Genomic DNA, 16,835 nt, shown 5'->3' with positions numbered 1-16,835 from the left:
TTGGTTACAACATAGTGTTAGTACATTTAGGATTTAGAATACCATTAAGTAGTAGACATTTTCATGGTCTTTGGGAACTTTGTAAAGATTTAGTTCTTCAAAGTTTTAATTTAACATGCTTTATGTTAACTTGCAACTGAAGATTAGGAATTAGAAAATAACAGGATTAATTATGAGATTAATATATAAACTCAAACTAAAACAATGTTGTGGCACATACATATGTTATGGAAAGAATAAGGAAAATTCATGCAAAATTAAATAAAATTAAAAATGATTAGCATGTATGCATGACTTCTGTAAAATTCATGAAAGTTGTTTTATTTGCTACATTTTAACATGTTCAATATTCTGAAGTTTGTTGGTACCTGAGAAGTAAGCTTTCCTTCATACCTTTGCTAATGGTATATTTACAATTTAGATTCAATTATTCCAATTATTACTTATATCCAAAATATATTTGCTTAGCTTTATGTATTGTTAATAATAGTACTCTTTTTCTGGATAGCTTTTTAAAATATTGATTGACAACTCACACTGAAGACAGAGAAAGTGCATCTGAATGTCTTGTTTAGATAGAGTCTAATGTCAGCTATGTGTCCTTTAGTAACCCTTTTAAAACCCCATTGAATCTTGGTTTCTTCCATCAAGAAATGGACATCTCTCTTTTGGGATTAGTATATATATTAACAAATATTATACTACATGCAATTTAAAATAGCATAAACTGTGTTTATCTTTAATTCAGAGCTTCCTTAAAGGAAGAATTTGGTTTTCAAGGATGAGTTTTAGACTTTCATCTGAATATTTTGTTGATTTTTTTTTTTTTTTTAGAAGAAATTGAAATCTACACTATAGTTTGTTAAATAATATGGACTATCTGGCCATATTTCATACTTTATTTCACTAAGGTTCATTCTCATCCTGATTTGGAAAATCATTATTCTTAGTACGTGAAGATCATTTTAGAAGAAGTCTCTCCAGATGTAAGGAATGAGTTAATATTGCAAATCACATATTCTTGCACATGAGCACACACACGCGTGCATGCACATAGATGCAGGTTTGTATTTTAATTTATTGCCATATGGTAATTTCTATTTTCTACACACACCCACACACGCAACCACACACGCATGTATACATATATACACATACATACATATATATATATATGCACACACATATGTAGTATAATGCTTTCTTAAAAGTATTACAAGCAGGTTTAAAAACTAGAGAAAATAGCTATCTATCAGCAGGTGTATCTTAGTGATTCTGGCAAGAACAAGATACCGCATTCTAAACGTGCACCTAGTGCTGTGCTCAGACAAGACATATAAAGGGAAACATATATTTTGCCTCTATTAAATATATTTTCTTCATAAAATGAAATATTTAAGTTGTTTATAATTCCATATCATGTTTACTCATTTTAAGTTTTTTGGGGGGTGGCATTTCATTCTTTTGATATCAATTAAACCCTAAAGTTTAGCAAACAGTTTCTAGACAGTCTCTCTGAAAATGATTTCCAGTTTGATTTGCCACATACCTGGCAAAGGATTCATGGTGATGATCTTGATGAAGCCCTTTTTCTTATTAGCATTATTTTACAGCATTTTTTCTTCATTTGGCCAGATGCTTGTTTTCTTTTGATTTCCGCAACCAGCCCAGAGAATAATCTAAAAGCTTTGCTACCCAACTAGTCTTCATCGGAGTGTAGCAACCATTATCCACAGAAGACCTTAAATTCAGACACTTAATTTTTTCATTTTTTTTTTCCAGGAAGAAAATGTCAAAACGGTCCTGATGAACCCAAACATTGCATCAGTACAGACCAACGAGGTGGGATTGAAACAGGCAGACGCAGTCTACTTTCTTCCCATCACCCCACAGTTTGTCACAGAAGTCATCAAAGCAGAGCGGCCTGATGGGCTAATTCTTGGCATGGGTGGCCAGACAGCTCTGAACTGTGGTGAGTTCTTTTCCGTTCAGGTGTAGGTTATTTTACCTGTGCACCAATGTGAAATGCATGTTGCTTGTAGTCATGGAATCGTTGTGTTCTGTGTGCTCATAAAGCATTTATCCTAATGTAGAAGAAAATGGCAAACGAAAGTCTTCCACGCCATGTAATAAATTGTACTAGTTTATGGCACAAAATAGTAGAGATGCAAAAAATTCTTCACGTTTAGGTGCTGGAGTGGCCAAAGAGATTTAGTGGATTTCCTTCTCCATCTTAGGACATTGTTATCAATGAAACTCTCTGAACTATTATGAATGAAAAATGAGGATTAGCATATTCATGCTTGCAAGTCAGTGCTAGGGCATTTGCCTTTCACATGGCAATGTAGGCTTGTCTTGACTGATCTGTTATTGGCTGTGCTAGCTTCTTGAATACATTTTAAGAGTTATTTTCAAATTGTTTTTAGATGTGTTTATTTTACATGTAGGGATATTTTGCCTGCATGCATGTATATGTACCACGTGTGTACCTGGTACCTTAGGAGTTCAGAAGGCAGTATCAGAAATCTTTAGAACTACAGTTGCTGGTCACTGTTATTTATCTTGTGGGCACTGGGAGTTGAATTCTGGTCTTCTGCAAGAGAAGCCAGTGCTTTTAACTTCTGAGATATTTTTCTAGCCCTAGGGTTTTCTTTAAACAATGTTCAGTGTCTGTTAAGAAGACATAAGGTTGAAGATGATAAAAACCATATGTTTGATTCTTTTGTAGGAGTGGAGTTATTCAAGAGGGGCGTGCTCAAGGAATACGGTGTGAAAGTCTTAGGAACATCAGTGGAGTCCATTATGGCCACAGAAGACAGACAGCTCTTCTCAGACAAGCTGAACGAGATCAATGAGAAGATCGCTCCCAGTTTTGCGGTGGAATCAGTAAGAAACTTTTGTTCTTGGGAGATGGGATCATTATTTGTCTTGGACTGCAGGGAGAATGGTTTATCATCTCTGATAATTATATATAAAATCTATATGTTATCTTCAGACATATTTTAGTATCATGGAGACATTGTATATTAATGTCAGCACTCAGTGCTAAAATTTTGGAAATAGATATTAATATTTTACTCTTTGCAATGGAAAATATAAACCCAGGGGTGATTTCCTTTGTTTGAAGCTGAGCCACCCATTATCTCTTGCCCCGAAAACAACAATGCTGACTTTTAATAGCAAACTTATTCTTGCCTTTGCCTTCTCTCCTTCCTGGAATAAGTCACACGTGTTGAGTGTGAGTCTTAATACCCTGAAAATTGGGTTTTTGAAATGAAATAAATGTTTAAGAATGAAATGAATTTAGTCATTAAGATTCATCCTGGATGCATATACTTCTGTTATAGATCTGGGTTTGATTTTCTATACTCATTTTCCATTATTCCTATTTTTAGAATATTGCCAATCACTAAGAAAAATTCAAGTATTTGTTTGTCTCTTTTTCCCTGACTTTATTTTTGATTTTAGAAATCTATTTGGTGAGGTGAAAAGTGGAAGCTTAAAACACAACCTCCCCATTGTAAAATAGGCAAAGTCTTAGGGTTGAGGCAAGTAATTCTGGGATGACTAAAACTGGGTGTATCTGCCTCAGAAAAGAATGCTACTGCGCACATGCCAGACTAAAAACCTGTCAATCAAGAAGAATCTCCTGGGAGCTCTCCTGAATGCTTCGGGAAACTCTTGCCATACATTAGTACTTTTCGTTGCCAGATATAATTATGTCCTTGCCTCTCCATGATAAGAAACAGGCATATGGGAAAGGTGTAATTACATTCCCATTGGTGGTGTAATAATATTCCACAACAGAAAATATAGCCACCATATGTTGTATTGGTAAGTTAAAAAAAATTCCAAGCTGCAGAGACTGTTCTGAGAATAAATTTGAAAAATGAAATACCTCCTTTTACCTAGTGTTCCTAATGACATGTTGTTTTATTACCATGTAAGCTTTGGGAATAGATAAACATTTTTTTCTTTAAATGATAGACTTTCAAACTGAAGCTAAAACCATTGTTTTTATATATCTTTTATTCTAAAATTTATCTGATAAAAAATGAAAAAATTACACCCACTGGAATTTTACACAACTTTTTTCCAGAAGCATTATTTTTTAGAAGTACACAAGGGGATAATAGAACATGTTCCCCTCTGCAAATCAGCTAATTAACCTGGGTTTCTAGGCTCTTATAGTGTGGCTCTGTATGTTCCCCTTTCTGTGTGTTGGGGGAGGAGGAGAAGGAGGAGGGGGCCGGTCTTTGAGTTTCAATATCATTGCTTTGTTCCCAGATGGAGGATGCCTTGAAGGCAGCAGACACCATTGGCTACCCTGTAATGATCCGGTCTGCGTATGCACTGGGTGGCTTAGGCTCTGGCATTTGCCCCAATAAGGAGACCTTAGTGGACCTTGGCACAAAGGTAAGTATTTTCCTGAGCAATATTCCTATCAATCAGAGAAGCTGATTTGATGAACCTATTCGCTTAGAGAAAGTTGTGACCTTTCCCCTGTCACCGTCATAGTCAAGGGTCAACTGACCCGCTATTGAGGGAAACAAGCACAGATGCTCACACCAGAACACAGCATAACCCGTTCTACCTATCTGTCCGTTTTCATTATGCTACTGAATTCACTGAGGAACATTAATCCACCTTTATCTGCCTCTGTCTGTCTACGCTAAAACATTCAGATCGCTAAAGTATATTTTACTGGTTAAGAGAAGAGCAGAATAAAATGCCTCGTTTTTCACACCACTTTTGAGAAAACCTGATAAGGACACAATCTCTCCCCAAAGTGCAGATGTCAAACCACCAACGGTATTCAGTCTCTACATGTAATAAAATGAATGAAAGTTGCCAACTACTGTCCACAAACAGAGGGTGAGAGTGGAAGATTTATCGTTTGCTTTGATGCATCACTAAGTGCATTTTGAGAGATTTATTGAAACTATTTTGGCTAAAAAAAGGTGTTCTACACGAAACAGAGGTAAACACACAGAGCATTGCTCCGGAGATGTTTGTTAATTTTCTGCTACTTCAGAGCCATACCTAGTAATACTGGGCACTCAGTAATGACTCTGAGTGAGGAAACGCCGTTGTAGCAAGGACATCTGTGCAGTGTGGGGATGATTTGACGAAATTACTGTGTAGCCATTGAGGGGCCCTCAGTACCACGCAATTTTATTTCTTATTTTTGAACTAAAACAAAGTAAGAAATTTTGGTTGTTGGTATTGAAATTTGAAAGCAGATAAATACAATTAAATATTCTCAAATACCTGTAGTGACAGGCTTACAAGCTAACAACTTAGATTTAGTTTTTTTTTTATTGTCTTTAGAGTACTTTATCCCAAGTTACACAGATCTTTACCGACTCTGTTAAACATCAACATTTAAAAACAGACATTTACCAGCAAAGCTTACTCACGTTGATATTTACAGGAGTCCTTTGCATTTCCAAAGTTAGAGTTGGGGTTTTCTTTTCTTTTTTTTTTTCTGAAAAGATTTTTATTTTATTCTTTTTTAATTAAAATTTCCGCCTCCTCCCCATTTCCCTCCCCCTCCTCCCACATATTGCCCCCTCCCCCCACTCCCCTCCCCCTATCCCCACTCTTCTCCTCCCCCCACTCCGTTCCCCCTCCCTCTCGATACTGAAGAGTAGTCCAAATTCCTTGCCCTGCGGGAAGACCAAGGTCCTCCCACTTCTATCTAGGTCCAGGAAGGTGAGCATCCAAACAGGCTAAGCTCCCACAAAGCCAGTTCATGTATTAGGATCGAAACCTAGTGCCATTGTCCTTGGCTTCTCATCAGCCTTCATTGTCTGCCATGTTCAGAGAGTCCAGTTTCAACCCATGCTTATTCAGTCCCAGTCCAGCTGGCCTTGGTGGGCTCCCAATAGATCAGTTCCACTGTCACAGTGGGTGGTCCTGACTTCCTTGCTCATGTTCTCCCTCCTTCTGCTCCTCATTTGGACCTTAAGAGCTCAGTCCGTTGCTCCAAATTGGGTCTCCACAGGTGTCCAGGGAGATGTCCCCAGCTGGTACCTTGGGCAACTGAGGAGAGGGAACCTGAAATGACCCTTCCTATACTGATGAATATCTTGCATATCACCTTAGAACCTTCATCTGGCGATGGATCGAGATAGATTTAGTTTTTTAAAATTACTTAAATTATACATACAAAAGGCAACCCATTTAATAGGAATGGTTCCTTTTCCCAGTATTAAATAACTCCCAGTCTGAACTATGGAGTTATTTATTTAAGGTAAAAGCTATGTTTATGTAGTTATAAAATATATTTACTATAGCATGATACATGTTATGAGTATTCTTATTATTAGCAATATACTTAGTAACAGTAAGCATATGTTTCTCCTGTGTTAAATATATTTTATCCAAAAAATGAAGCATTCTGAATTACCAATTTTTATATAGAACATTTACAATCTGAAGACAGCTTTGGAATGAAATATTTTTCAAATATTGCTATTCTGTTACAATAGTCAATGGTTGATGAATACTTTTCCTTGTTGAAAACCTTTACTTTTTCCCCTTGAGATTAGCTAGTCATATCCTTACATCTTAACCTATCCCTTTATCCACTTGAGGCTATAATTAGAGCCACTAGATGCTATGCTACATCAATTAGGTATTTAAGTTAACTTTGGAGTAAAATTGGAGACTTGAAAAACTTTAAATCAAGGCTAGGAGATTGGTTAAAATGATGCTAATTTTCCTTGTATCTAAATATCTATCGTAGTCTACTAGAATAGGCAATTTATTCCCTCTGTCTCAGGGCTTTCTTTTGCAAACAGCACAAATGGCAAAGGACATCGTCACTCATTTGGTAACTGCAGCCCCAGAATGTCCTAACGGCTTTGGGAGCCTCATCCTGGCAGATGAGTTGGTGACAAAAGAGTTGCATTTTCAGCTGCACGTGTCCATAGTGACAACTGAGGTTGCAAAAACCCTGGGCTGAGAATCCTTATGGAAAATATTAATTGAGTTGTCACTATATCATACAGCCTACTAATAATCTGAAATAAAATTAAAGTTCTTTCCATTTTATTGATATCCAAAAATCAAATACATTGTGTGACAAAGGGAAATCCCTGTCTTCAGTGGTCAGTCACCACATGCCCAAGGTCAGAGATGGCCTCTTTCATATTTTGAGTTCAGCATTCTACCACACTGTGGGTATGCAGTAAATATGAAATGGTAATTACACTAATTCATATCTGTCTAATCAGCCATGTATGATATACGACTCAGAGTATTTAAGTACTTAGGCAGTGATTAGCCATAATAATAGCTGCATATGATTCTTCTAATTCCCAAGTCGCTATGCCATCTTGGCTCACTGTTTACAGCCATGATCATCTCCCTTTTCCTCCTCATCAGCTCCAACTAACTTTGATTGTGTATGTCACTGTACAAACCACCCTCAGTTATTTTAGAGAAAGCCAGCGTCTTTAGACTTATTTTTCCACATTTATTTGTACTTATCACATTTTCTGGTTTCACAGAAGCCTAGCTACTGAAATAATTTCATTTCCCTCTGCCTGATTGCTCAATTATTTTCTCTTTTTCCTAAATTAGTTTGATTTAATGTCATATCAGCACTTTGAATGGCAAGCCTCAATAACCCAAATCAAGCATATTCACTGCAGGATACTATTCCTGGTCTCACTGATTTTCTGACACCCTATGCCTTCTGGAAGGTGGGGGAGAATGAAGATGGGGTTTAAGACTTTAGTACTGACCAAGATTTGGGTCAGAGCACTTTCCTTCATGTCCTTGTTTAAACCAGTGTCTCTCCTTAAATCTTTGGTATCTGTGTCATCAATTTCCAGGCATTTGCTATGACCAACCAGATTCTGGTGGAGAGGTCAGTGACAGGCTGGAAAGAAATAGAATATGAAGTTGTCCGAGATGCGGATGATAACTGTGTTACTGTCTGTAACATGGAGAACGTTGATGCCATGGGTGTTCACACAGGTAGGCAAAAAATCTACAAGAATTGTCATGCCTTTAGCTCCAGACTCTGATCACCATAGCAACCTGTATTAGGTACTTTACCACTCTTAGATGACAGACTAATGATAACACTTAACACTGATACATAGTATTTTATAGCATTGAAAATAGTCTCATATTTAGTTTGGAATTCACAGAATTCCTCTTTGGTATGGTAGATATTATTATCTTGAGCTCAACTGAGGGAAGTCAGATAAATAATTAATTTGAGTAAAAGCTATGACAGTGTTTGGAAATAAAGATGGGGCCTTCAAAACCTTAAAACACACTAATGTGTTAGTCACCAAGGAATTGAGAAAATAGTCTCAACAGTGATGAAAACAGATTTTTAGCAGGTTAAACTAATTGGCTGTAGAGGACAAACATGATGACTTATGTTTCAGAAATGCTAAATTAAAGATGTGGCAGGCACCTCAGAGAAGGTACTTGGGACTCTAGAACAGGATGCATGAGAATACAGAAATTAAAATGTTGACAAAAAGTCATTGGAAATCATTTAGTGTAGAAGAAATGACTGAGACTAGACACACACACCCTTTCAGTGATATAGTCAAAGAAAGGTGAGAAGGGGATCAGTGTTCGATACAATGAAAAACAATTCAATTCTAGGTCAGGTTAAAGAGAGTGAGTGAAGCAAAGGAGATAAATAGGAGGAAAATTAGGTAGAGTAATATCAAGTAGGTCAATGCAAGAACATATTTTACAAAACAGCTTTCTTTGTGACAGTATTAATTCCTATGCTAGCTCAAGAATAGAGATTTAATTTGATTTGGGTTTTTATAAGTTCAAGAAGAAAAATTAGATACTTCAAGTTAGTTATGGAACCTATATGGAATGGAATTATATGATAAGGAGGATAAGAAATTTGACATAATCTTGAGATGTTTAGTGAGGAAGAGAATGAAAGTTTTGTGAGTCTGACAAAGTTGGGGACGGGTTTCTTCAGGAGAGGGTCACTGAACGTGTCTGCATGCAGAAGGGAGGAGAATAAGGATGCTGGAATTAAAGATTCAAAGGCCTCATGTTAGAGAAGCATGAGAAGGCAGAAATGGGAAAGGAGAGAGTTGAGTCAATCTAGACACAAGGAGAGAATATTCTGTGGAAGGAAAAACTTGAGAGGCAATTTGAGATGAAGGAAGAGCAGCTGAAGGGGCTGATGGAAATCTAGTAAGCTGATAATTAACTTTACCAGTTAGATGAGTGTGGCTGAAGTTGAGGGGGGATTGTTTCTATAAGTAAATCACATGGGCAAACAAGAATTAAAGGGAATACCTGATGCCTCACTCAAATACATGTGAATAGTAGTTTTAAACCTTTCTTCAAATCGTCAGTCTATTCTATGCCCTGTATCTTTTTAGGAGATTAAGGCAGTCAAGTCAGCTGTTAAAATATGTCACCAACTAATGGGTGTTGCTTGTGTTAACAGGTGATTCAGTTGTTGTGGCCCCAGCTCAGACACTCTCCAACGCAGAGTTCCAGATGTTGAGACGCACATCAATCAATGTTGTTCGCCACTTGGGTATTGTGGGTGAATGCAACATTCAGTTCGCTCTTCATCCTACCTCAATGGAGTACTGCATCATTGAAGTGAATGCCAGGCTGTCCCGGAGCTCTGCCCTGGCCTCCAAGGCCACTGGGTAAGACCAGAATGATTGACCATAGGTTTGCAATTTCTTTGCAGGTAGAAATGGGAAATTGGCTGCTAGGGGAAGACAATTTGTATTTGTAAAATCTACCCTAACTTCTTGCGTGCTAGTTCCAGGACATTTAGAGAACCCCAAAGACATGGTTAGTAATGAGCTTCCTGCCAGATTGAGACAAATAATATTGTTTGCTGACTTTGCAGGCTAATCATAAACCAATCAAGATCTGGATGATCAAAACAGGTTGTGAAAAATATGCTTTTTAATCACACTTTTCAGATGTGAAAAAGTGAACACTGATATTTAATTTTAGTTTTCAACTGCCTATACAAGTGGTTAATAAAATATACTTTATTCAATTCAATACTTCAATATAGATCAATTTGGTTCTAGAAATGTACACAATAAAACATACAAAATTACCCATCAGCTTATAATCAACAATTAAAAACAATTCCACAAGAATAAGCAATGTAGGATTTTTCCATGGATAAATGTTACAATAAGTAAGTTCAATGTCCATTTAACAGCTCCCAGCAAACACAATTGAAAGGAAAGTAAATAAAGCCTTTTGTTTCTATTGTTCACTTTAGCAACTGGCATTTAAGTTATACGACATCAAAATGAAGAAAATATTTGCTTCTTTAGTATGTTTATGTAGCTACACAGTGGTCAAGGTTGTAGCGCTCTGCTCATGAGTCAGAAGACCTGATTTCTTGCTTGGTTCATTAACTGACGTGAGCTGCACATAGCACTTACCGCCTTCAGTTTCCTTGTCTGCTAGACGGGAACTTGTACAGAATGACTCATATCTAATGCTATAGTTCTAGGAGCTATTTTATCAATTAAAATGATCTGAACTGACATTCTAGAGGATATCCAAGTTTCCAGAGGGTTAACATTTACAAGAGCCCAGAGTTTAAATATTTGGAGATAGAACCAGGGTTCAAATTTGCTAGTCCAAATTTTCAGGCCATTTGCAGTACACAGTAGCACCAAATGTTTCCTTAGATACACGTAGTGGTGCATGTTTTCTCAGAGACTATTTTGCAGATTCTAATCTCAGTGGACATTAAACTCAGTAGTGGAGGGAAAATCTTGTTTATCAAGAAGCCTTTTGATTTTGTGTTGAAGGGATAAAAGTTGGAGGCTGTAGCAATACAAACAGGGCTTACCAGTGAATTCTCAACGGCTGTATGCTTTATCATGCACCACTTTATTTTGTAAGTGGCTTGTAAATATTCATACATAGTAGAAATCAGGTGTGTCTTATCCTTGAAGTCAACCAATGCCAGAATTTTAAAGAATAATTTGTTCATGTTTGGAGTTTTTTTTTTTTTTTGTACTTATTGCTCAAATTATAAAAAAAAGAAAGTGAAGGTAGAATTCCTTTATCTCCTTCATTACAGCTACCCACTGGCGTTCATCGCGGCAAAGATTGCTCTAGGAATCCCACTTCCAGAAATCAAGAATGTTGTATCTGGGAAGACGTCAGCCTGCTTTGAACCTAGCCTGGATTACATGGTGACCAAGATTCCTCGCTGGGATCTTGACCGTTTTCATGGAACATCCAGCCGGATTGGTAGCTCAATGAAAAGTGTAGGCGAGGTGAGTCCGGGATTTAGCACTCCATTCACCTTGTAATCTTGTCAACTCCTTAATACCACTGAAACTCAAAAGGCTGACCATCTGGATACTGGGTTCTTGACTGGAGAACATGTAGGCGTTTCATTTCCTTTTTAGTGTTTTAATATTGCTTCTTTTGAGATTTAGTATGTTAGTTACTACATGATATTTTAATGGACTCAGAGTTGCATACAAAGGTAAGGCTATATATATATATATATAAATCTCACAGGTATATATAGATATAGCTTAAATGAAATTTGTTTTTTCACCAAATCTAGAACTAGAACAGTATAAAAGATCATATAAGGGCTGAGACGATAGTGAGTGAGTGTGCAAAGTGCTTGTTACACCAGAATGAAGACCTGATCTGAGCCCTCAGCACCTACCTAATGCCAAGTGCAATGGTGTAGAGCTGTAATCCCATTACTGGATGGGATAGGTTTGGGAAGAAGATGAAAGAGTAGAGTTAGGCAGGTTGGCTTTCCCCTGGCCTGAGGCTCCCTGGCCACCCAATTTAGCTAAATAGCAAGCTCCAGGCTCAGTAAGAGATCCTGTCTCCAGCACTGATATGGAGAAATCATTTAGGAGTCATCCCATTGTCAAGCTCTGGCATCCACAGCACACAGATCAGTAAGCGCACACCACACCCACATTCTTACACATGAAGATGTCGCACACATACAGACACCACATAACAAATAGTGCAGTGTTCCCGAACCTCAAGTGGTCTGAAGTTGATTACTTGACTTTAGTCCGTTCTTGTGAGCCGTGGCTTTCATTTTCCTATGCTTCTCACTCCCCATCTGTAGAGGGGACAGGCTGACTCCATGAGCTCTCACAAACCTTCAGGGACAACAACTCCAAACTGAGCAAGCCCAGTGCCATATTAGTCTCCTCCCGCTGAACTGAAAGGTCCTGATATTTTGTTCCCCCTGCTCTCTGGAAGCTCCCCTTACTTCTAACTATACTTGGGCCAGTGTAAGTAACAAAGGCTTTCTGCTGGGAATTAGTGATATATAAATATATATCTTTTACACAGTTGTCACAACAATCTCCTAATCTGTCATTAATGTGATCTTGAGTCTGTATGGGGAATCATGAAAGTTTACAGAAGGCAGTATTGCAACCTTTGGTATTTTAAACTGGAGCCAAAAATTGCACGGTAATTTACTGTTCCATGGAAAGATTCAAAGACAATGTTCATCCCTTTCAATAAGTGGGTAAGGTGCAAAGCCAGATTAAATTTAGTTTTGAGTACTAACTGGTTCAGACTAAATTATCTCTTTTGTTGTTGTTGTTGTTGTTTGATACAATAAGCTATAAAGACTAAAAGACATATAGAATTTATCATGGTGGAATTTAACCTCTATCTATATTCTGTATTTGTTATGATTCTTAGGGGTCTACTAATATCAATACTTAGCTATAGAAAAATGAATCCTGATTGATACTCTTAAAATTGTCGGTATCTGTGTTAATATGCTTCTTTTCTCCTTATTTGCTTCCTATTATTCTAAAGGATACTGGCATAATGTGTGCTCTTTTAAAGGGAGGGTACCTATGCTTTAGCATTTTTTCCTCATTTTAATACTATTATCTTTCAGAACAGGTACAGGCAATGTCTTCCTCACTCTCAGAAATACAGCTATATCCACTTGCTGCTAAAAATCCTAATAAATGTTAAGGATTCATTACATTAAAAATCATGGAGTAAAGGGAAGGGAAAATAAACAAAACCTCAAAATCGACTGATAATCTCAGAATCTTTTGGCAGTTGTCAGGTCTTTGGAAGTATTGCACACCTAATTTTGCCAGAAACTAAAGATGTGCAAGCTTGTTCCTTCAATAAAAGCTCCTTCGTGTCTATTCCAGGTCATGGCCATTGGTCGCACCTTTGAGGAAAGTTTCCAGAAGGCTTTGAGGATGTGCCACCCGTCCGTGGATGGGTTCACTCCCCGTCTCCCAATGAATAAGGAATGGCCAGCAAACCTGGATCTTAGGAAAGAGCTGTCTGAACCCTCCAGCACTCGCATCTACGCTATTGCCAAGGTAACACAGGATGAAGAACCCCGAAAGTTAGTCAGCCTGGCAAGCCTGTGCCATCACACATCTCTGCATGTACTCTCTCTCTTTCTCTATCTCTCTCTTTCACACACACACACACACACACACACACACACACACACACACACACACACACCTCTGTCTTATCTCTCTCTCACACACTCTGATTTCATCAGACATTCTTCTAATGAGTAATAAAGTTTATTTATTTTTTTAAATTTAGCGAATGGCCCAAGGGTACATTGTACTTTTTAAGATAGCCACCCAGGAAAACGACTCTTCTTTCAGCATACAAGGCACCAATACTTCAAGATTTTATAGCACTGATTTGTCCTTTCTTGTAACCTTTGTCAATGCTCCTTGCAAATGCATACAACTGTATTTAGAGAGCAGATCCATACATTGGTATCATAGAGCACATCCTAATCCCTCCTGCTTCTCTGTGTTTAAACACCAGGCTATCTAGACTGTGATGGTAGGCTCCTCCTTGTCATTATCTTAGTGGTGTATTGTTTAGAACAAAAAGCCCCACGTTTCTCACTTCCATCCCCCAGTTCCTTTTCATGCAAATGAAGTACCATTTTAATCTCCATTCATATTTACTGTGCTTAGAGTTTTGAAGTTTCGGCTCATCTGATTTTATGAAAGGTGACTTGGGCAGCTGGAATCTGTCTGGTCAGAAATCCCTAAATGGTTTTTTGACATTTAAGAAAGCACAGGCATTAATCCTCCAACAGTGGCAAACCACACTGGGTTCACAAAGCTCCCTTGGCCATTTTATGTTTGTGTACATGTGGGATGAGTTAGTGAAAATCTGAATTTTATAGAAGAATATGACTTATATAATGCCTTCATAGAAACAGAAAAATGCAGCCTTTGATGTGAAATCACTGCAGCTCAGCAGCATTTAGGGACAGTCCTGCAGGGAGCTGATGAAGCGCAGGGGCTATTTCTTTCATAGCATCTGATATACAGTATTCTCATTCTTATGGCTTCTACATGTAAGATAGTTAAGTCCTGTTGAAATTCTCTGGGAGAGACCATTATCTTTGATGAATACTTTCTAATTTGGGTGTCAAAAATTATGTTTTTCTGTTGTGTTGGGGTAAAGTAACAAACAGATTTTTCTGGAGGTCATTTCATTTTATTTATTGTTTCTCTCTTAGTCTTTTATTTAAAAAAAATCCATGATGTTCAAATGTGTGGGTCTGGATGTGTAAATACATCTATCTATCTCTCTACCTATCTACCTATCTATCTATCTATCTATCTATCTATCTATCTATCTATCTATCTATCTATCTCTATCTTCTCCCCTGTGGGAAAAGCGGTAAATGGATTTTTTTCCTTGAGTCTAGTAATCATGTTTCTGCCACTTCAAGCAGATGAAAAAGAACAGCATTTCTTAGTTCCCAGCCAGGCTGTAAAATGCAGGGAAATCTCTCATTCTTCTCTAATAGACGTACACAGGATGGGAGAACAGGGCAAATGTGTGGAGGTTCATCCTGCACAGAACATGCTGTGTATAAGCAGGAAGTGCAGGCGTGGGGATATCAATTATTGTCTGCCAGAGTGCTGGGACAAGGAACTGATTTCTGTTGTTAGAGGCCATCACTACTGTTCATATCCACAGCGACCGGGAACTTGTGATTTTGACAAAGAACGTAAGGACAGTGCAGGGCTGAAAGGGAAAAGAATGAAGGGTGGGCGTAAATCTCCACCTGCTTCTTGATTCTCAGAAAAGGGTAAGGTACCCTGAGGTCTGGTCATTGCAGCAGTCTTATTTCAGGATGACTGGATCATCACCTCTTGATTTGGGGATAATGCAAGGTATTAGTTTTGATGTGAAGAACATTTGAGCAACCTCAAATGTGTTTGGGGTCATCATAGATTTCATTACAGTGGGGTAAGATGACTGAGTTGCAGTGTGGAAAGATGAAGGCTCAAGACTAGCGGGCCAGCTTCATGATGGAAGCGGGGTCTGCCTGGAGGGAGATGGGCACCAGGTTCTAGGCCTCTGCTAATTTCGCATCATCAGATGTACTCTTTATCTGACCTGTTGAAAGCACGAGTGACTTACTTTCTGTGCACCTCATTTTGTTAATGGCTGGCAGCTTTTAATCTCTTAGGAAATATGGTCAATGTGGGTCTTATGGTATGCCTGGGATTTTGTGAATTACTAAGAGTAATATGAATAAAATTAGAAAATGAGCATGACTCTGAGTGTTTTCATTAAATGTTATTATAGTCTAGTCAAGTGAATTGTGAACCTTGCTGTAGCTCACAGCTGACAGTCATGGACTTCCTGACAGTAGAAATAAGCAGCGCTTTGTGAAAACCTAACTACGCTGATTCAAATGTAACGGCGGAGCTTCTAGTTAAGAGCATTTCTCTTCTGAGCTTAAAAATCTAAAGTGTCATTCTAAAACGGCTTGGAAATAGGTATTAGACGTTTATTATTGTTCACTGGTTACATGTACACTTGTATAACCATACATAATAGCAATGGGCATGTTTTGAGTTGGAAAGAGCTGGTTTTGAGAGTCATCTGGCGCGTTCAGCTCAGGGAGTAGTTAGTGGTTTATTCTTGAGAAGTTGTGAAAGAGAGCTTAAGAGAACAGTGGGAGCTGCTGAGAGAGTGGGGTTATAGTGTCACTAGATCCCTCTTAATTCCAAATGATGGCTTAGGAAATAGTGACCTGGCCAAGTAAAGAGGAGGAGGCAGGACCTGTTGAGACTGTTCTGAGCACACACTTCTTTTGGCAGCTCAAAGTGCTTCCTTGGTCTGCCATTTGTGGGTGCAGGTAACAGAACCCTAAGTTTATTTTAAGGAACATCAATGATTCAGTCTCGTATCTCAGTTGGTAACTTGACCCCAGGCTCTTTACTGTGGAAAGGAAGGGCTCTTACGTTTCCAACTAACTAGCCATTTAGAAGATGGTTACCCAGGCATGTGTTTGCTCTTCCTCTCGCAGGCACTGGAAAGCAACATGTCCCTCGATGAAATTGTGAAGCTCACATCTATCGACAAGTGGTTCTTGTATAAGATGCGTGACATTTTAAACATGGACAAGACACTGAAAGGACTCAACAGGTAAGAGGGTTGCTTTGAACCGCTCTACGTATTTCTCATGAACTTTTGAGTGGTTCTCTTAAAGTCTGCTTCAGTGAGCTAAATGGTGCCAACATTAGGAAAAGGTAGCTATGGCCAACAGATAACTGGTGGCTTCTCATATCATTTTGAAATATATTTATTAATATTTTGAGTTATTTATACTTTTATTGTTGACATCAAGCATTATGATTTTTAACTAAGTCTTTTGAGCTTAGAATAATTAGAGTACATTTATAAATATATATTAATTTACATATTATTAATCAGAAATTCAGCAAACAATATTGGAGTTTTATGTACATTTTCATTTCAGGTTTGAAGCCTAGTTCTGCTTTAAATATTAATCTATAAATCAC

General features: G+C 37.9%; 1 protein-coding gene across 1 annotated transcript in view; it reads left to right on the top strand.

The window, feature by feature from the left end:
• Nucleotides 1-16,835, top strand: part of Cps1 (carbamoyl-phosphate synthase 1) — a 109,754-nt gene that overhangs the window by 40,513 nt on the left and 52,406 nt on the right. Inside the window, exons 14-21 of the mRNA XM_057761411.1 lie at nt 1,783-1,972; nt 2,729-2,886; nt 4,288-4,416; nt 7,845-7,989; nt 9,455-9,665; nt 11,081-11,279; nt 13,173-13,349; nt 16,340-16,458. Coding sequence (XP_057617394.1) covers nt 1,783-1,972; nt 2,729-2,886; nt 4,288-4,416; nt 7,845-7,989; nt 9,455-9,665; nt 11,081-11,279; nt 13,173-13,349; nt 16,340-16,458 — 1,328 coding nt within the window. The remainder of the gene's footprint in view (nt 1-1,782; nt 1,973-2,728; nt 2,887-4,287; nt 4,417-7,844; nt 7,990-9,454; nt 9,666-11,080; nt 11,280-13,172; nt 13,350-16,339; nt 16,459-16,835) is intronic.

The sequence above is a fragment of the Chionomys nivalis genome, chromosome 2 (genome assembly GCF_950005125.1).
Source record: "Chionomys nivalis chromosome 2, mChiNiv1.1, whole genome shotgun sequence".
NCBI classification, from domain to species: Eukaryota; Metazoa; Chordata; class Mammalia; order Rodentia; family Cricetidae; genus Chionomys; species Chionomys nivalis.
The sequence above is the reverse complement of the archived record's forward strand: the minus strand, read 5'-3'. Positions and strand labels throughout refer to the sequence as shown.